This window comes from Coregonus lavaretus (assembly GCF_964263955.1).
Source record: "Coregonus lavaretus genome assembly, chromosome: 7".
NCBI classification, from domain to species: Eukaryota; Metazoa; Chordata; class Actinopteri; order Salmoniformes; family Salmonidae; genus Coregonus; species Coregonus lavaretus.
The window spans coordinates 29,666,990-29,689,124 of NC_139994.1; the positions used below are offsets into that span (position 1 = coordinate 29,666,990).

Sequence of the window (22,135 nt, forward strand, 5' to 3'; positions counted from 1 at the left end):
TTGTTTCTGGCCATTTTCATCCTGTAATCGAACCCACAATTGCTGATGCTCCAGATACTAAACTAGTCTCAAGAAAGCCAGTTTTATTGCTTCTTTAATCAGCACAACAGTTTTCAGCGGTGCTAACATAATTGCAAAAGGGTTTTCTAATGATCAATTAGCTTTTTAAAATGATAACCTTGGATTAGCAAACACAACATGCCATTGGAACACAGGACTGATGGTTGCTGATAAATGGGCCTCTGTATGCCTATGCAGATATTCCATTAAAAATCAGCCGTTTCCAGCTACAATAGCCATTTACAACATTAACAATGTCTATACTGTATTTCTGATCAATTTGATGTTATTTTAATGGACAAAAAAATTGCTTTTCTTTCGAAAACAAGGACATTTCTAAGTGACCCCAAACTTTTGAACGGTAGTGTATACAGTGGGGAGAACAAGTATTTGATGCACTGCCGATTTTGCAGGTTTTCCTACTTACAAAGCATGTAGAGGTCTGTAATATTTATCATAGGTACACTTCAACTGTGAGAGACCGAATCTAAAACAAAAATCCAGAAAATCACATCGTATGATTTTTAAGTAATTAATTTGCATTTTATTGCATGACATAAGTATTTGATCACCTACCAACCAGTAAGAATTCCGGCTCTCACAGACCTGTTAGTTTTTCTTTAAGAAGCACTCCTGTTCTCCACTCATTACCTGTATTAACTGCACCTGTTTGAACTCGTTACCTGTATAAAAGACACCCGTCCACACACTCAATTAAACAGACTCCAACCTCTCCACAATGGCCAAGACCAGAGAGCTGTGTAAGGACATCAGGGATAAAATTGTAGACCTGCACAAGGCTGGGATGGGCTACAGGACAATAGGCAAGCAGCTTGGTGAGAAGGCAACAACTGTTGGCGCAATTATTAGAAAATGGAAGAAGTTCAAAATGATGGTCAATCACCCTCGGTCTGGGGCTCCATGCAAGATCTCACCTCGTGGGGCATCAATGATCATGAGGAAGGTGAGGGATCAGCCCAGAACTACACGGCAGGACCTGGTCAATGACCTGAAGAGAGCTGGGACCACAGTCTCAAAGAAAACCATTAGTAACACACTACGCCGTCATGGATTAAAATCCTGCAGCGCACGCAAGGTCCCCCTGCTCAAGCCAGCGCATGTCCAGCCCGTCTGAAGTTTGCCAATGACCATCTGGATGATCCAGAGGAGGAATGGGAGAAGGTCATGTGGTATGATGAGACAAAAATAGAGCTTTTTGGTCTAAACTCCACTCGCCGTGTTTGGAGGAAGAAGAAGGATGAGTACATCCCCAAGAACACCATCCCAACCGTGAAGCATAGAGATGGAAACATCATTCTTTGGGGATGCTTTTCTGCAAAGGGGACAGGACGACTGCACCGTATTGAGGGGAGGATGGATGGGGCCATGTATCGCGAGATCTTGGTCAACAACCTCCTTCCCTCAGTAAGAGCATTGAAGATGGGTCGTGGCTGGGTCTTCCAGCATGACAACGACCTGAAACACACAGCCAGGGCAACTAAGGAGTGGCTCCGTAAGAAGCATCTCAAGGTCCTGGAGTGGCCTAGCCAGTCTCCAGACCTGAACCCAATAGAAAATCTTTGGAGGGAGCTGATAGTCCGTATTTCCCAGTGACAGCCCCGAAACCTGAAGGATCTGGAGAAGGTCTGTATGGAGGAGTGGGCCAAAATCCCTGCTGCAGTGTGTGCAAACCTGGTCAAGACCTACAGGAAACGTATGATCTCTGTAATTGCAAACAAAGGTTTCTGTACCAAATATTAAGTTCTGCTTTTCTGATGTATCAAATACTTATGTCATGCAATAAAATGCAAATTAATTACTTAAAAATCATACAATGTGATTTTCTGGATTTTTGTTTTAGATTCCGTCTCTCACAGTTGAAGTGTACCTATGATAAAAATTACAGACCTCTACATGCTTTGTAAGTAGGAAAACCTGCAAAATCGGCAGTGTATCAAATACTTGTTCTCCCCACTGTATATAAAAAGATTTCCTTTATTATTTTCCCCTAACCCTACCATCCCTCCCCTAATTGGAGTAAGCTAATGGACAACAACACTTAAGCTTCAACTTCCAGCTTATACATACTATATACATTTTACAGACAGTATATTTTACAATAGTTATCTTTTGTTTGTTTTTAGTCCCATCCTTCAGCTCCACTCAACCCCTTCCATTTATCTCTGAACACCATCCAGTTGATTTTTATTTACCATATATTTTTCAACTGTGCTGTGATGATTCACAAAAGTTCTGAAACTTTCTATTCTCATAAATTCTACATATTGTAAATTAAAGATGTATTTTCTTGCTAAGAGTATTATTATATTATTGATCGATTGACTATGACTTTTTAAAATCACCCAGCAGTGCTATTTGCAGAGTTAGCTCCAGGTAAATGTTGCAATTCTTCAGCCATTCCTAAACCTACGACCAAAAACCAGCTACATATGGACAGTACCAAAACAGATTATCTAATTATTTTGTCCCTTCGCAGCAGAATCTGCAGAGCTGGGATGGTTGTATCCTCTGTGCATTCGGAAAGTATTCAGACCCCCTAATTTTTCCACATTTTGTAACGTTACAGCCTATTCTAAAATGGATTAAATTGTTCCCCCCCCCCCCCCCCTCATCAATCTACAAACAATACAACATAATGACAAAGCAAAAACTGGTTTTTAGAAATGTTAGTTAATTTCTTAAAAATATAAAACGGAAATATTACATTTACATAAGTATTCAGACCCTTTACTTAGTACTTTGTTGAAACACCTTTTGGCAACAATTACAGCCTCGAGTCGTCTTGGGTATGACGCTACACGCTTGGCACACCTGTATTTGGGGAGTTTCTCCCATTCTTCTCTGCAGATCCACTCAAGCTCTGTCAAGTTAGATGGGGAGCGTCGCTGCCCAGCTATTTTCAGGTCTCTCCAGAGATGTTAGATCGGGTTCAAGTCCGGGCTCTGGCTGGGCCACTCAAGGACATTCAGAGACTTGTCCTGAATTCACTCCTGCGTTGTCTTGGCTGTGTGCTTAGGGTCGTTGTCCTGTTGGAAGGTGAACCTTCACCTCAGTCTGAGGTCCTGAGCAGGTTTTCATCAAGGATCTCTGTACTTTGCTCCGTTCATCTTTCCCTCGATCCTGACTAGTCTCCCAGTCCCTTTCTGCTGAAAAACATCCCCACATCATGATGCTGCCACCACCATGCTTCACCGTAGGGATGTTGCCAGGTTTCCTCCAGACGTGACGCTTGGCATTCAAGCCAAAGAGTTTAATCTTGGTTTCATCAGACCAGAGAATCATGTTTCTCATGGTCTGAGAGTCCTTTAGGTGCCTTTTGGCAAACTCCAAGCGGGCTGTCATGTGCCTTTTACTGAGGAGTGGCTTCCGTCTGGCCATTCTACCATAAAGGCCTGATTGGTTCTCCCATCTTCACAGAGGAACTCTGGAGCTCTGTCAGAATGACCATGACCAAGGCCCTTCTCCCCCGATTGTTCAGTTTGGCCGGGCGGCCAGCTCTAGGAAGAGTCTTGGTGGTTCCTAACTTCTTTCATTTAAAAATGTTGGAGGCCACTGAGTTCTTGGGGACCTTCAATGCTGCAGAAATGTTTTAGTACGCTTCCCCAGATCTGTGCCTCGACACAATCCTGTCTCGGAGCTCTACAGACATTTCTTTCAACCTCTTGGCTTGGTTTCTGCTCTGACATGCACTGTCAACTGTGGGACCTTATATAGACAGGTGTGTGCCTTTCCAAATCATGTCCAATCAATTGAATTTACCACAGGTGGACTCCAATGAAGTTGTAGAAACATCAAGGATGATCAATGGAAACAGGATGCACCTGAGCTCAATTTCAAGTCTCATAGCAAAGGGTCTGAATACTTATGTAAATAAGCTATTTGAGTTTATACATTTGCAAAAATGGCTAAACACCTGTTTTCGCTTTGTCATTATGGGGTATTGTGTGTAGATTGATGAGGAAAACTAATAATTTAATCAATTTTAGAATAAGCCTGTAACTTCACAAAATGTGGAAAATGTCTAGGGGTCTGAATACTTTCCGAATGCACTGTATATAACATTCTATTGGTTGCAAGAATTTTGTTTAATAATTTAAATTGAAAAACAATTATGTTTTGAATCCACTGTTTTGTGTATCAGTTCATAAACCATGTGCCATGGAATCAGTACATTGAAAATCTCTTCCCATCTATTTTGCAATCTATATGGCACAGCTGTCCATTTTTTTGTCCTTAAATGAAACTGATATACTTTTTTATTTATCATAATTTTCTTTTGCCAATTTGGGTCTTTAATGCAGGGCCAACAGACAAGTTCCTTACTTTCTCCCCTTCCACTTTCCTCTTCCTTTTTTACGGTAATGCTGGAATAATTTGGTTGTAATTTTGAGTAGAGCAGACATTTCCATATATTTTTGTTAGCTGCATGTGTGACATAACTCCACCAGTCCTAATTATGATATATTTTACAAAGATTATCCTTTTTTTTTTTTTTTTATCAACTAGTATATTTGAGTTGAACCATAATATTTTGTGTTGGATTTGTCCCAAACATATCGCTTTGTATTCAGGACATACAATGAGTGTACAAAACATTAAGGACACCTGCTCTTTCCATGACATAGACTGACCAGGTGAATCCAGGTGAAAGCTATGATCCCTATAGCCTTGTTCACACTGCAGACCTTAATGCTCCAATCAGTTTTGTTTTTTAAATCCGTTTTGGAATACTGACTGTCCAAAAGTTACAAGTGACCAAATCGGATGTGTGTGTGTTCAGACAGCAGTAATTTGCTGACATTGCTATGCTAGTTGTCATAGTAATGACGGATGTGTGCGCAGGGGTGTAAGCGGATTGCTGTTGGTGCTCGTGATTCCTATCACTCAGAAGTTATGTAGCTAGCTAAGGTCCTGTCATTTCCCAGTTGCTTTGAATGTTCAAAATCATATTGTAAGAACACTTTTAAAGCCTCAAAGGATGATCCAACTTTCAAAACGAGTCCTTTTTGGCAAGCCACTGCATTCAAATAGCTAGCTAGGTAGCGGTTTAGCTTTCTAGCACATTCACTAATTTTTTGTAAACAATTAAGCAAATAAGTCTAAAAAACACTTCAGGGCAAATAAATGTGCAACTCAATATTAGATTAGTGTCCTTAAATGTTTTGTACACAGTGTAAAGTTAACAGGATGCATATTTTGAAATGTGTTTTATTCTGTACAGGCTTCCTTCTATTCACTGTCATTTAGGTTAGTATTGTGGAGTAACTACAATGTTGTTGATCCATCCTCAGTTTTCTCCCATCACAGCCATTAAAAACTCTGTTTTAAGTCACCATTGGCCTCATGTGAAATCCCTGAGCGATTTCCTTCCTTTCCGGCAACGGAGTTGGGGAGGACGCTTGTATCTTTATAGTGACTGGGTGTATTGATACACCATCCAAAGTGTACTTAATTACTTCACCATGCTCAAATAGATATCAGGAGACTAAAAAGATTTGGCATGGGTCCTCAGATCCTCAAAAAATTCTACAGCTGCACCATCGAGAGCATCCTGACTGGTTGCATCACCGCCTGGTATGGCAACTGCTTGGCCTCTGACCGCAAGGCACTACAGAGGGTAGTGCGTACGGCCCAGTACATCACTGGGGCAAAGCTCCCTGCCATCCAGGACCTCTATACCAGGCGGTGTCAGAGGAAGGCCCTCAAAATTGTCAAAGACTCCAGCCACCCTAGTCATAGACTGTTCTCTCTGCTACCACACGGCAAGCGGTACCGGAGTGCCAAGTCTAGGTCCAAAAGACTTCTCAACAGCTTTTACCCCCGAGCCATAAGACTCCTGAACAGCTAATCATGGCTACCCGGAATATTTGCACTGCCCCCCCACCCCATCCTTTTTACGCTGCTGCTACTCTGTTAAGTATTTATGCATAGTCACTTTAACTCTACCCACATGTACATATTACCTCAACTACCTCAACTAGCCGGTGCCCCCGCACATTGACTATGCAACGGTACCCCCCTGTATATATAGCCTCCCTACTGTCACTTTATTTTACTGTATATATAGCCTCCCTACTGTCACTTTATTTTACTTCTGCTCTTTTTTTCTCAACACTTTTTTGTTGTTGTTTTATTCTTATGTTTAAAATAAATGCACTGTTGGTTAAGGGCTGTAAGTAAGCATTTCACTGTAATGTCTGCACCTGTTGTATTCGGCGCATGTGACCAATACAATTTGATTTGATTTGATTTGATATTCAATGTCTGCTTATTCTTTAACCCATCTACTAATAGGTGCCCTTCTCTGCGAGGCATTGGAAAACCTCCCTGGTCTTCGTGGTTGAATCGGTGTTTGAAATTCACTGCTCAACTGAGGGACCTTAAAGATAATTGTATGTGTGGGGTACAGAGATGAGGTAGTCATTCAAAAATCACGTTAAACACTATTATTGCACACAGAGTGAGTCCATGCAACTTGTGACTTGTTAAGCACATTTTTCCTCCTGAACTTAGACTTGCCATAAGAAAGGGGTTGAATACTTATTGACAAGACATTTCAGCTTTTCATTTGTAAACGTTTCTAAGAACATAATTCCACTTTGACATTATGGGTATTGTGTGTAGGCCAGTGACCCGAAATCTCAATTTAATCAATTTTAAATTCGGGCTGCAACACAAAACATTTTGGAAAAAGTCAAGGGTTGTGAATACTTTCTGAAGGCACTGTATGTAAACGCACATACACTTTTGCCCCTGAATGAAATGAAAAATCAATCCACAATGACAAATGACTTTTTTACTGCAAGCATATTTTTAATACAAAAAGAGAACAAAAAAACGTTTATAATCTTAGCTTTTTTATTTTACACAATTGACCCCCCCCCCATATTTTCTCTTCATCACACTGAGAATAACACCGCATCAAAAGGTGGGTTCCTCTCCTGCGCCCAAATCCCCACCCCCAAAAGAGACAATAAATAAATAAAAATCACCTTTAGATGTCATTTGCCTTCATTAGGTTTTCATATACTTCAGCTCTCACATCAAGAAACAGGGGAGCACATTTGCAGCCATCAAAGACATGACAATTCAAATGCCTGTAAGGAGGAACACCGGGGGTTCAGTTCCCTGTCATCCATATTTGTCAACACAATAAGGGCCACCCCCTTTGGTCATGTTCTGGGAGTTGTAGTCATTAGCAAAAAAGGCTCCCATGGAAATCAGTCAGCTTCCTAGTTGAGTAAAGTTATGAAGAAGTAGAAACATACAACATTGAAGAGGAGCAGACATTTTCCTTGGTACAAAATATCATGATTTCATTATATGAATACTAATCATTCTCCAAGGTGATATGATACAGAATTGAAAAATAAATATACATGTTTTTCTTAAACTACAAAAGCAAAACAAAAACAAATACAACAGGATTTTAAATTAACCAGAATGAAATTAAATCTTTGCATACAGTGAAGCAAGTCGATGACCTTTGATTTCTGTAACACGTGACGACGACACACGTATACAAAAATGTGTGTTTGCAGCTCTGGGGTTTCCAGCGGCAACGGAGGGGGGAGGGGCGAAGTGGAATTACAGCGATACACTGTCAGTGTGCGCTGGTCTTCAATCTCTAATCTGGAATAAGAGTCGCTTAAATTGTGTGTGTCCTTACAAGCCACTTGATTGTTACACACTGTCACGTTTTTGCTGTTAGTGGGGTCCCACCAAGAAAGTCTCAATTTTAGTGCTTTTTTCTCAGAAACACAGGGTAAGTAGTTTCATATTATAGGACAACGTGAGAAATCATCCATTCCATCAAACACAGATTCACATACACACCTTCAAACACACTTCCAATGTTTCAGTGGTTTGTGAGGACATTGCAGTGTATGTGTGTTTCCCACCACTTCCACAGTCTCCTGGGCTTGAGGTTTAGGCAGTTAGCTCAATGCAGGAAGTGGTCAGAGTGGCGCCACCCAGACACTGAACAGTAGATCCACGCTAGTCTGGATGTTCCCGACCCACAGACATGCTGAAGTGTCATTCCTATTCACTTCCCAGTCCAGGGGAGGAAAAAACAAGACGGCAATCATTGCATATTTTCAGTTGAACTCATGGTGAGAGAAAATGTCCACAATACCCACAATCCAGTTTATCTGAATACCATTCTCCAGGAAGTTCTGAGTCATTTCATCTCTCCCCTCAGTGTGTGTTTCAGTTCCGTGTGTGTCAGTGTATACATACACAAAGTAGTTACAAGGCTCTACCTAACACTCTGCAGAACTCAGATTAGGTAAAAGTAAGGACAGAAATGTGTAACACAGTAAGGCAGCATCATGTTGGTTGGTTGTCGGTTCAAACTGCTGTGGCTTTCTCTACAACAGTCTAGCACAATCCCGTTACGAGAGAGAGCACACAGGAGACTGGAAGGCAAACTGGGATCTGGGTTTTAAAAGGGGAAAGTTCTGTTCCGTTTCACCTCAGTCTAAGTGCACGAACCCGGGCCTCGAGGCCCCCAGTGAGTGTGTGTACGAGGGAGGAAAAGAGAGAAATAGATATCTTCCCCAATCTATCCCTCTCTCTCTGCCCTTCATACAGTAGTCTTGGTGCATGAATCCCATGCAAGCCCTATGGATGGACGTTTGGATCAAATGTGACACCCAATATGGCCGGCAGTAGTCTGTTCACTATAGAGCGTCTCTTTGAAAGGGAGACGGTCCGTTCTACTTGATCTAATTCTATAGTATGGACATCTTCTTCCCCATTTCATCATGGCTGGTGTTTTGGGGGCTGAGCCCTTGGAGTCAAACCAGCCCTATAGTTAGATGTATGATGCTTTTATGTTGACGACTCCATGGTTGGATGTATGACATTTTTATGACGTCTTTTTGACATCTCCTTCACTATTTCTTCCCAGAAGTGGGTGTCTTGGGGCTTGGGGCCTTCTTGGAGATGGTAGGGATCTTGGAGGGCTTGGCAGCTCCTGTGCGCCGGGGGGTGTCCGAGGTGTCCGAGCAGGCCGAGCGAGTCTCCAGGAGCTCTGAGGCGTCCGAAGCGTCGCTGCCTCGCCGGCTGCTGGCCCTGCTGCCCGCTCTGCTGCCCGCCCGGCTGGCCGGACCACTGGCCCCCGATGGGGTACGCTTGGGGTCTGAGAGGAGGAGAAGAGGAGAGAGGGAGGAAACAGGGAGGAAGGAGGAGGGTAAGGGTAGGTGATGTGGGATAGAAAAAGAATAGAGAAAATATATATATTTAGTCTCATTTTAATTATGGGAATTATATGTTCCAAGAGAACAAAAACAGAGGACTGAAAATAGAAATCAAAACTGGTATGAAAAATCTGGACTTAGTTCTTACCGGTACGTCCAGGTTTAGTAGCAATGGGTGTAGCTCCTCCATTCTCTCCAGTCAGAGAGCCTCGGCTGGAGTGGAAGGTGGGCCTCTTCAGCTTGGACCCCGACACTGCCCCCTATATATATCAGACACAGGGAATGTCAAACAGTGGCAAACTGTGGCACAGAATACATTAAAAGGTTCAATGCAGCCGATTTTATCTCAATATAGTTGTTACCCAGAAATGACTCTAAGTACCTTACTGTGATTGTTTTCAATTAAAATGGTCAAAAATAAACAAAAGTAGCTTCTTAGCAAAGAGTAATTTCTCAAGCAAGAATTTTGCTAGGACTGTCTGGGAGCAGGGAGGGAAGACTGAAAAGTAGCTATTATTGGCAGAGGTTTGGAACTCTTTTGGTCTATTAACTAATTTACCGCATGGTGCTGTCGCCATGGAAGGCCAAAACTCCCTCCCACCAAAACAGGCAGACATTTCAGGCGGTCTTTTCAAACAGGTCTTACACTAAAAGGGCATTATCATCATTTTCACAATTGAACAGTTTTCCAACCAGTGGCAATATATATAAAACACAGGAAAATAACAATTTTGACTGCACTGGGCCTTTAAAAAGGTAGACTCCACAATATGACATCATCATACACAACGGGGATGACTTCCTCGTTACCCACATCAACCAAACAGAGTACAAATCTGCCAAGGCCGCCACTCTACTGGCTCTTCCCAATTTGAGTCTTGAGGCATGCCGACATTGGGAAGTCAACAGTGAATTTGAATTTTGTTGTTGTTGATGTTTGTAGGCAGGATGTTGCCCTGTTGTGTATGTCATATTGCTGCATCTACCTTTAACTAAAGGAGCGGTTACTACTTTTAAGCATCATCCCATACTAACATAATACAACAGAGACACCACTTGCAAAATGATCATCAGTCTACCAAACTAAATCCCTAGAACTACCAGTTCAACACAACGCATATAGAGTTAGCTAATAATGATTCATTTCTCACTACTTCTCCTTTAAGAGGACATCACTTTGAATCTATTCCTATTGACCTACCACCAGCCGCTTCTTGCCGGTGGGCAAAAATATTGTGACAATGCACCTAATAATAATTTAGATTGGGATATTGAGCAAAAACAGTGAAACAAGATATGATGCAAATATATTCAGTCTTAAAGCTGAATTTCAACGTCACGTCTCCTATATCCTCATGGTCCCAATTGCACATTGTGCACTATGCAGTGTGTATGGCCACCCGTAAGTGAGTGATTGTGTGTGTGAGTTAGTGCGTTATTAGTTTGCTGGGGCTTGGGAGGGGCGGCAGGATGGGGGGGGTGGGGGTCAGTGTGTTACCTCATGCCCAGGGGTGGTGTGGCCATGGTCTGGGCAGGACTGGCACTTGGTTGGCGTTGGAGTTTTACTGTGTGCCAGCCAGGGCTTGGCATAGCCACGCGAGTTTGAGGACTGGGATCAGCAAAGGGAAGGAGGGAGGGAAGAAGGCAGCCAAGGAGAATAAAAAAGGGGGAGAAGCAGGAAAGTAGCACAAAGGAAAATAGGGAAAGGGAGGAAGGGAGGAGGGGAGGAAGGGAGGTGGCGAGGAGGGGAGGAAGGGAGGATGGGAGAGGAATGGAGGAAGGGAGGAGGGGAGGAAGGGAGGAGGGGAGGAAGGGGGAGGAGGGGAGGAAGGGAGGAAGGGAGGAGGGGAGGAAGGGAGGAGGGGAGGAAGGGAGGAAGGGAGAGGAGGGGAGGAAGGGAGGAAGGGGGAGGAGGGGAGGAAGGTCGTGTAGCGCAGTGTGTTTTTGGTGCGACAGCGGATGGATTTTAAAAAACAGTGGAGGGAGTACATTTTTCAAGCGAGGTTAGCAGGGGGTGGATGGAGGAATTTAGGAGACAAAAGAAAAAGACCAAAACAAAGAACAACAAATACAAATCTCACAGTTAAGGACGTAGGTGATTGTTGTTGACATGCAGAAACAGGGGAATTATCATTTCAACACAGACACACATACACGATACATAAATCACACGATAAACAGAGACTACACAACTAACGATCAGTGACAACAAAACAGATGATTATGGGTACTCTGGTAATATGGCTTCATGCTTTGTCCTCCAAGACTGGCTGAATAATTTTCTTTAGATAGTATGCACCTTGACTGGACTGTTATACTAATTAGAGACATACAGTGCCTTCGGAAAGTATTCAGACCCCTTGACTTTTTCCACATTTTACATTACGTTACAGACTTATTCTAAAATTGATTAAATAAAACAGAATCCTCAGCAATCTCCACACAATACCCAATAATGACAAAGCAAAAACAGGTTTTTATAAAACAGAAATACCTTATTTACGTACAGTAAGTATTCAGACCCTTTGCTATGAGACTCGAAATTGAGCTCAGGTGCATCCTGTTTCCATTGAACATCCTTGAGATGTTTCTACAACTTGATTGGAGTCCACCTGTGGTAAATTCAATTGATTGGACATGATTTGGAAAGGCACACACCTGTCTATATAAGGTCCCACAGTTGACAGTACGTCAGAGCAAAAACCAAGCCATGAGGTCGAAGGAATTGCCGTAGAGCTCGGGGACGGATTGTGTCGAGGCACAGATCTGTGGAACGGTACCAAAACATTTCTGCAGCATTTAAGGTCCCCAAGAACACAGTGGCCTCCATCATTCTTAAATGGAAGAAGTTTGGAACCACCAAGACTCTTCCTAGAGCTGGCCGCCCGGCCAAACTGAGTAATCGGGGGAGAAGGGCCTTGGTCAGGGAGGTGACCAAAAACCTGATGGTCACTCTGACAGAGCTCTAGAGTTCCTCTGTGGAGAACCTTCCAGAAGGACAACCATCTCTGCAACACTCCACCAATCAGGCCTTTATGGTAGAGTGGCCAGACGGAAGCCACTCCTCAGTACAAGGCACATGACAGCCTACTTGGAGTTTGCCAAAAGGCACCTAAAGACTCTCAGGCCATGAGAAACAAGATTCTCTGGTCTGATGAAACCAAGATTGAACTCTTCGGCCTGAATGCCAAGCGTCACGTCTGGAGGAAACCTGGCACCATCCCTACGGTGAAGCATGGTGGTGGCAGCATCATGATGTGGGGATTTTCTTTCAGCGGCAGGGACTGGGAGACTAGGCAGGATCGAGGCAAAAATGAATGGAGCAAAGTACAGCGAGATCCTTGATGAAAACCTGCTCCAGAGCACTCAGGACCTCAGACTGGGGCGGTTCACCTTCCAACAGGACAATGACCCTAAGCACACAGCCAAGACAATGCAGGAGTGGCTTCGGGGCAAGTCTCTGAATGTCCTTGAGTTGCCAAGCCAGAACCCAGCCTTGAACCTGATCGAACATCTCTGGAGAGACCTGAAAATAGCTGTGCTCCCAATCCAACCTGACAGAGCTTGAGAGGATCTGCAGAGACGAATGGGAAGAAACTCCCCAAATACACGTGTGCCAAGCTTGTAGCATCATACCCAAGAAGACTCAACGAAGTAATCGCTGCCAAAGGTGCTTCAACAAAATACTGAGTAAAGGGTCTGAATACTTATGTAAATGTGATTTCAGTTTTTTATTTTTAATAAATTAGCATTCATTATGAGATATTGTGTGTAGATTGAGGCTGTAACATAACAAGATGTGGAAAAAGTCAAGGGGTCTGAATACTTTTCCATTTTGACCTAGACTACAGTAACCTGACTGATTGAATATATGACCAGTGGTGCTACACTAAGTAATACGAAACATAATTGTCTAGTGTTTAGGATTCAGTGGTATACAGGAGAAAGGCCGGAGAGATGTGTTTCATCTGAACTTAAAAAATCAAAACTCGACCTTTGAGTGTAAGACACAGAGACAACACATTAATGAAATGACGAATCACTGTGACAACAACCACTGTGAAAGTGGGTGAGAGATGGGCCACCGAGATTAACAACAAGGCATGGTGACAACAAAAACTCTGACATGTGACTGATGTGACAATGACTGACTTTAGTTTGTGAAAATGTCTTGTAGTATTGTTTTGCATATGTGTAGTGTGCGCTTGCAGGTTCCATTTTAGTCTCTGTTTCCATTAGGAACACTTAAAGAGAGACACCATGTAGCTTGTGTAATTGCTCAGCCTATATTAAAGACACTACCGATCTTTGTGACAAGAGTTCTACTATAACTAACATGGTAACCGCCATATGACGTGAAGAGAGCAAGGAAATTCCCCTTTAAGGGCGATATAGCTCTATCACCTAGCTCCCATAGAACACAATACCATATTGGGTCTACCCATGATGAGTACACCGGTTCTGTCAAGTTGTCATGGTCTGAGGAGCTTTTCCCGTTCTAGTAATTGTATTTCTTGGGGGAGAATGGGGTTGAGGGCACTTACCCTAGAGGAGGCAGTGGGGGTGGCGGGAGCAGAGGGCAGGGATGCGCAGCTGTGTGCGCTGTGCGAGGCCGAGGAGGAGGAGCGGGTGGGCGAGGCCGTGCGGGACCCGGGTTTGGAGCGCCGGCCCCGGGAGCGGAAGGCCGCCAGGCCCTGGGAAGCCCCCTCTGGAAGGATGAACTTCTCACGCAGCTCCAGGTTGGTACGGCCTCGGGCTGGAGTGAGGGAAGAAGAGGAGAGAAAGAGAAAGAGAGAGAGAGAGGGGAGAGAAAGACAAAGAAATGGTCAAGTTCAGTCAACAATGGCTGCAGTACGTATCGAGGCAGCGAGCAGTGCGAGGCAGAGAGTCAGAGCTTCCCCGGCGAGTCACTGCTCTCAGAGTCAGTGCAACGTGTGGTCGAGTCAGTGCTGAGTAGAGTGGGGCGAGGGGAGGGTTGGGAATCAGAGGCAGTGAAGTGCACTTCTGGCTGGGGTACTTTTAAGTGGAGGAGGGAGTGAGTGTGTAGTGTTTGTGACAGTGCAGAGGAACTGTTAGAGAGAAAGATGTTCAGCAAGAAAGGACTTTAATAGTACACTTGTATTGCTATAGCCAAACTATTAGAACAACTACATTTACATTTGAGTCATTTAGCAGACGCTCTTATCCAAAGCGACTTACAGTAGTGAGCGCATACATTTTCATACTGGTTTATACTATTATATATATGGTTATATAGCTAGAACACAGAGGTATTCCTGTAAGCCAAAGCACAGCCTCTCTTCTCTCACTGTGAGGGAGTCGCTCTGTTGACTCCTTTATTCTTTCCCTAATTCATAAACAGTGCGTTCGGTGCGAAATATGTGGGGCATGCCTGGTTATGCTTTTGGGGGAGCCCCAATACAGTACCATGGGGGACTCCCCTCCCATAGACACTCATATAAGCATTCTTAGACAAGATGGTGCAGCAGTCCCAGCACATAACACTCAAGCCCAGAAAAGCCAGCCACAGTGAGAAAGAGGGAGGGAAAGAGAGGGAGGAAAGGGACAAAGAGAAAGAGAAAGGGAGAGAGGGAGAAAAAGAAAGAGAGAAAGAGAGGGATGAGAGAGCTGCAGCTAGCATTAGCAGCAGGGCACTGTAGCCGTGGTTAGTAGCTTTACCCAAGACGGGACACACCCCCTCACAGTCATCCACTAGCAACAGCAACAAGACCAGTCAATAATAATGGGTGCGCGCCCTGCAATTACGGTCCCCCAGCGAGCCAGGTGCACCCTTTAATTCAGTGCCCGCCCGCCATCATATTTAAAGAGCCGCTACAAGCGCTATTAGAAAACCAGGCTGGCCACACCCAGGTCTTAGACGGTCTCTGTTTTTTATGAGACTGGCCCGTCAAACTGTGCGGCCATTTTGGATCCACATGGCAACCATCACCACCAAGACCAGGGCTGGCCAAACCCAGTTTTTGAGTGGGAAGCATGATGCGGACTGGCAACACAGACAAGACATGTATACACATACATATGCTCAAACAGACACAAACACAAGGACATAGCAGTTAGAATGAGAGATTTCGAGCTGGATGGATAGATGGATGGTTGGATTTACAGAATGGGAGAGATGGAGGGATGGACAGTGGAGCAATGGAAGAGAGTGGGAGTGTAGGTACCTCTGCAGCAGAAATAGCCAGGAGTGACCGTCACTGAGAGACACAAGAGACAACGTGAAATAGTGGCGTGCTCACGGTGAGATGGAAATACATAGACACACACATTCCTTATACTTAGCAATCTCTCTCGCACACACACACACACACACACACACACCAACACGCAGTCCCAGCTGCGAGTCACCAACACGCTTCCCTCTCTCACTTCAACACAGAGGTGGACACAGAAGACCGTGGCAAAGGGAGTAAAAAATACAGATAAGTCCCAAAGGTTGAGGGGTGGACACATCAGGGACCAAAGTGACAAGTGGCTAAAACAACTTTAAAACAAAACAAAGACACAGGTCAATGACTTGGACCTATAACCTGTGATATGGTCCCCTCGTGCTAGCATTAGCATGTAGCCAGAAAGGGTAGGAACGTTAGTTCAGTGTCACAGTCAGCAAAGCACAGCAACAAGCCCAAACCAAAAAACAACCAAGAGGGAGTGAGAGAGAGAGAACAGAAAAGAGGCGGAGGGAGAAAAGTGGGAACGAGAGCGAGAGAGAAACCCAACCTATACGAGATGAAATGGTGCTACTGGAGTCGGAGCGAAGGATCTTAAGTCCAGGATGTTGCACTGGAAGGAGAGAGAAAAGGAGAGAAGGAAGAAGGGAGAGGGCAAAAGGAACGGTAAGGGAGGAAGAGAACTGAGGATCATGCACCATGCAATACTACTTTGAAAGAATGACTGTGTAGCGGGAGAAAAAGAGAGAAAAAAGGAACGCTTACACAGAAAACAAAGGTGAAGAAAAATAATGAGAAAGGGTGAGATGAATGAAGAGATGGAAAAACAGGAACCATAACAGAGAGATGGAGAGAGATGGAAAGAGATGGAGACGATTCAAGCCCGTCGACTCAAAGAACTATCACAGAAAGGGATGAAGAGAAAAGATGATGGATGGATGGAGAGAAAGAGAGACATTGCTCTGAGGAGCACACCAGACAGACTGTAGACAGCTTTGGAAAAGAGAGAACTCTGAAAACCTGAAAGATTATATGTACACTACCGTTCAAAAGTTTGGGGTCACTTTGAAATGTCCTTGTTTTCCATGAAAACATACATGAAATGAGTTTGAATAGGAAATATAGCAAAATGAATAGGAAATGTAGTCATTGACAATGTTAGAAATAATGATTTCTAATTGAAATAATAATTGTGTCCTTCAAACTTTGCTTTCGTCAAAGAATCCTCCATTTGCAGCAATTACAGCCTTGCAGACCTTTGGCATTCTAGTTGTCAATTTGTTGAGGTAATCTGAAGAGATTTCATCCCATGCTTCCTGAAGCACCTCCCACAAGTTGGATTGGCTTGATGGGCACTTCTTAAGTACCATACGGTCAAGCTGCTCCCTCAACAGCTCAATAGGGTTGCGATCCGGTGACTGTGCTGGCCACTCCATTATAGACAGCATACCAGCTGACTGCTTCTTCCCTAAATAGCTATTACATAGTTTGTAGCTGTGCTTTGGGTCATTGTCCTGTTGTAGGAGGAAATTGGCTCCAATCAAGCGCCGTCCACAGGGTACGGCATGGCGTTGCAAAATGGAGTGAAAGCCTTCCCTCTTCAAGATCCCCTTTACCACCACCACAGCACCCCCAGACCATCACATTGCCTCCACCATGCTTGACAGATGGCATCAAGCACTCCTCCAGCATCTTTTCATTTGGACTGCGCCTCACAAATGTTATTCTTTGTGATCCGAACACCTCAAACTTCGATTCGTCTGTCCTTAACACTTTTTTCCAATCTTCCTCTGTCCAGGGTCTGTTCTTTTGCCCATCTTAATCTTTTCTTTTTATTGGCCAGTCTGAGATATGGCTTTTTCTTTGCAACTCTGCCTAGATGGTCAGCACCCTGGAGTCGCCTCTTCACTGTTGACGTTGAGACTGGTGTTTTGCGGGTACTATTTAATGAAGCTGCCAGTTGAGGACCTGTGAGGCGTCTGTTTCTCAAACTAGACACTCTAATGTATTTGTCTTCTTGCTCAGTTGTGCACCGGGGCCTCCCACTCCACTTTCTATTCTGGTTAGAGACAGTTTGTGCTGTTCTGTGAAGGGAGTAGTACACGGCGTTGTACGAGATCTTCAGTTTCTTGGCAATTTCTCGCATGGAATAGCCTTTATTTCTCAGAACAAGAATAGACTGACGAGTTTCAGAATAAAGTTATTTGTTTCTGTCCATTTTGAGCCTGTAATCGAACACACAATTGCTGATGCTCCAGATACTCAACTAGTCTCAAGAAGGCCAGCTTTATTGCTTCTTTATTCAGCACAACAGTTTTCAGCTGTGCTAACATAATTGCAAAAGGGTTTTCTAATGATCAATTAGCCTTTTAAAATGATAAACTTGGATTAGCAAACACACCGTGCCATTGGAACACAGGACTGATGGTTGCTGATAATGGGCCGCTGTACGCCTATGTAGATATTCCATAAAAAAATCTGCCGTTTCCAGCTACAATAGCCATTTACAACATTAACAATGTCTACACTGTATTTCGGATCAATTTGATGTTATTTTAATGGACTAAAAAATTGCTTTTCTTACAAAAACAAGGACATTTCTAAGTGACCCCAAACTTTTGAATGGTAGTGTATATGTCCGACTATGTTATATGTATATGTCCGACTATGACTAGTTTAAACAGTAGACCATAGTACCATATATTTACCTTTTGTCCCACTCGCAGTGTATCCAGTGGCTTGCATTTTGTACTCTGTATTTGTGTGTGTACATGCATTCTGTATTTGTATGTGTATGTGTGTGTGTACGTAATGTTTGTATGTATGTGCGTGTGTCTGTGCATAAATAAACCCAACTCACCTCTGCAGGGATCGTTCTTGACCAGGAACTCATCCAGGGCCATCCAGCCCCCTCCAACCCGCACCATGACCGTACTGCGCAGGATACGAACCAACCGCAACTGCTGCGAGTCACCAAACTAACACAGCAATGGAGAGGAGAGGAGGAGAGAAAATGGACAGAGGGAGAAACAGAAAGGAATTCAGTAACAAAGTACAACGGTTATTGACATGAGATTAAGAATCCAAAGCCATTATACACAGCAGCCCATACTAATCTGAGTAAAAGTACACTCCATGCAAATTATACTCCAGCACCCATGCACTGATGATACTACTAAAATCACCTATTTGTCAAAAGCCCAGCTTACCCAACAATGGTAAACTGCTCCATCACCCAGCAAGCAGAACTCTATGAAGCAATACCAAGTCAGAACTACCTTTGATTAGCCTGGGTCTGTTTGTGCTATCTTGTCAACTCTTTGGTAATTTATGGTCATTGTGACAATGACCATAGAGTTGGCAAGATAGCACAAACAGATAAGGGACCAAGGTTAATTTATAATTACTCTCAGAACAGCATGATTTCTCCAATTGCCCCAGTCCAAAACTAATAGCATCGGGTAACCCCTGGTTACCATTATAACCCATTCCAGTTTGCCAAATTGATGTATTTCTCAAAACAAAAGTGTTCCAAATCTGCACAATCACACCAAGAGAACAACCTCAATGGCCTATGAAACCCACTTCCATGATCCGCACCAACAGTGTAGTGCTATATTTGATTGGTCAAACATGAAATGCACTGTCACCATGGCAGCATTTTTTTGTGGCGTCGAATTGAGGCCACTTAACTGGTGGAGATCCAGGAAGCAGATTTCAAAGGACCAAACACGCGAGTCAACTTTACCTGGTTTCCAAGGAAGAACTACAAAAAATCCAGCAGACGTGGAGGAGGAATAAACAAAGAGAAAGAAAAAGAGAAAGAGTGAAATAACATGTAGAGACAAATATTTAAGACTCAACCTGTCATTGGATAAGACCTCAATTGGATTGAGGAATAAACTGTAGCTTACCCTATGTTCTATGTACACATACTGTATTTCCTTCACTAAGTCTTGTTACAATTAATTTTGTAGTTACTTGACTTGTCTTCTTGCCATTAAAACCAACCATAAATTTCCCTGCAAAAGCAGAAGGATGCAGTGGAATTTCAATGATGTGGATACTATAGATGATCCTATTTCCTATCTGTTATAGTGTGGTTAAAGTGCCACTAAAACTGCCACACAAAGACACAGCAAGATGGATAAGTCAGTGAAGGGTGAAGCCAGACAGACAAACATACACAAGAACAGAGTCAGACAGACAGAGGTGTGATGTCATGTGACAACGTGACCCAAGCTCGGTGCAGTTAGTTTATGTCTTTGGCCAGACACTGGATATCATTAACCCAAGGATAATGATGATGTAGTTCACACAAAACAGCGATGGTAGTAGTTGCTAATCCTGGAGCTGTGATAAATGTTATGGTTTCTAAGTTATATTTAATATGGTTATATTAGTTTGTTGGTGGGAAGCACACACAGCATATAAATCCCATAGTGCTGTGATTTAGAGATATGTATAGAGAGATATGATATGTTAAAAGAGTATGGGGGTGCAAAACATAAGGCCCAGGGGCCAGATGCGCCCCGTGAGAAGCAATTTTTTGGCCCGCGGGTTTCTTAGTAATTATCAATAATATGTGACCACCTTGTTATATGAGTATATGGCAAAGCTTAGAGAAGCTTGCTTACAAAGTTGGCATTTCCATGGATACAGATGAGTGCTACTGCTATTGGCTAACATTTAAATGCGTGAGGAATGGAGTGATGTCATTCGTTAGTTCAACACCAGCAGTTGTTGGTGCTCAAAGAAGTAGTGACACACACCCATCATCAGTTAACAAAAACTATGGTGTATCCAAAATGGCAACCTATTCCCTATATATAGTGCACTACTTTTGTCCAGGGGCCTGGTCAAAAGTTGTCCACCATGGTCAAAAGTAGTGCACTATATAGGGAATAGGGTGCCATTTTCAGATGCAACCCTAGACCCACCATGACCGCAAACGCAACAACTTCAAAAATACAAATGTTTCTTAACATTACCAAGATTCACTCCGTCAAGTGGCATCTGAAAACTGTATTTAGCTAAGTAGAAGCTGTCTAAGCAAACACTGTAGACTCAGGTGTAACTCACCTTGTAATTGCTCTGGCCCATCTGCATTTAAAAATACAATATCTCATACCTAATACTAAGTCATAGTATGCAGACAGAATATATAATAATGTGTTTATTAACTGTATACAGTCACAGGCTGAGGAGGACTTACTCTGTACTTGTTCTCTCCTATCTGCTCCACCTGGAACCTCTTGGCACATTTACACTGTGCCACCTGTCTGGTCACCTGCATAGAAAGACACAATGAGAAAGAGACAAAAATCACAAGGCTGGCTCCATTAACCTCCAATTCATGAGCTGCTATTGGACTAGGCAAGTCAAAGGTCCAGCTTTGTTGTTCAAAATAAGTGCGTGCCATTTATTATATATGGGTATATCTGTGTGTGTGTGTGTGTGTGTGTGTCTTCCTCACCTCGTCTTCTATCTTGTCAGCGTCAGTGGTGGGCCGATAGGCGTCCTTGTTGGGGTGCAGAGCCGCCACAAACTCGTAGTAGTCGATGTAACCGTCTCCGTCCTGGTCAAAGATGTCTGCCACCGCCGTCATCTCCAACCTGCTGGTGGGGAACTCTGCACAGCACAATCAACAGTCAGGAAAAGATATAGGACTAATCACCGAGATGTAGGACTAATCACCAAGATGTAGGAGTAATCACCGAGATGTAGGACCAATCACTGATATGTAGGAATAATCACCGAGATGTAGGAGTAATCACCGAGATGTAGGACTAATCACTGATATGTAGGACTAATCACCAAGATGTAGAACTCATGACCAAGATATAGGACTTGACTACAGTTTAAGTTGGAGCAGGCTATGGGCAAAGAACAGAGCTAACGATGTGTAGCTAGCTCTTAAGAACATACTTGAGGCCAGGATGCCATCTATAAACTCCTGGCGAGTGATCTTGCCGTCCTGGTCCTTGTCGATGCGCCTGAAGAAGTCCATGACGCGTGACTTCTTGTGGTTCATCCAGCGCATGTACTTCTTCCTCCACACGTCAAAGTCAAAGTTGGCAAACTCTTTCAGCTGGGGACAAAGACAATGAACATAATGTGAGATAAATGAAGAAGAGCAATATACTTTGAGGAAATCCTGTGTCTGTTTTGACAAGACACTATATAGGAGAAAAAAAACACCCTGAAAATATAGAGACATCCCACTTCTGAAACCAATGTAGCAAAAATGTACAGTGATGCAGGTGTAAAACTCAGGTCTCCAAGCCCGGTACTGCTCTAATAGGGGAGATCAAGGGTTTCTACAATACAGTACCTCTTCAAGCCTGTCGAGGGCGTCGTTGAGCTTGCGCTGGCGGTCGAGGGCAAGCAGCCACACCTGCTGCCACCTTGAGCATAGCTGGGTCAGGCGTGGGTAGCCCCCGGCGACCTGCATCGCCGCCTGTTGTTGATGCTGTTGTTGCTGCTGGTTTTTACCTGTAGGGAGAGGTGTCATGGTTACTGTGCATTATATGGGTTTGAATGTTGAGGACACTTGATGGAACGTTTGATGATATTTTGGTGATTTTTATTGTCTTTCTCCTTTAGTGAAGTCAGTCAGGATGGACTGTGAATATTTCAGGGATAGGCATCCACTGTATA

At 43.5% G+C, this 22,135-nt stretch overlaps 1 protein-coding gene across 1 annotated transcript in view; it reads right to left on the bottom strand.

Annotated features, from left to right (window-relative positions):
• Positions 1-6,862: 6,862 nt before the first annotated feature.
• Positions 6,863-22,135, bottom strand: part of LOC311132497 (microtubule-actin cross-linking factor 1, isoforms 1/2/3/4/5-like) — a 235,581-nt gene continuing 220,308 nt past the window's right edge. The window contains exons 89-99 of the mRNA XM_084165778.1: positions 21,810-21,970; positions 21,404-21,566; positions 20,952-21,106; positions 20,691-20,765; positions 19,224-19,241; positions 18,336-18,453; positions 15,470-15,502; positions 13,829-14,040; positions 10,783-10,893; positions 9,433-9,544; positions 6,863-9,226 (exon numbers count right to left, since the gene is read on the bottom strand). Coding sequence (XP_084021904.1) covers positions 8,982-9,226; positions 9,433-9,544; positions 10,783-10,893; positions 13,829-14,040; positions 15,470-15,502; positions 18,336-18,453; positions 19,224-19,241; positions 20,691-20,765; positions 20,952-21,106; positions 21,404-21,566; positions 21,810-21,970 — 1,403 coding nt within the window. The 3' untranslated portion in view covers positions 6,863-8,981. The remainder of the gene's footprint in view (positions 9,227-9,432; positions 9,545-10,782; positions 10,894-13,828; positions 14,041-15,469; positions 15,503-18,335; positions 18,454-19,223; positions 19,242-20,690; positions 20,766-20,951; positions 21,107-21,403; positions 21,567-21,809; positions 21,971-22,135) is intronic.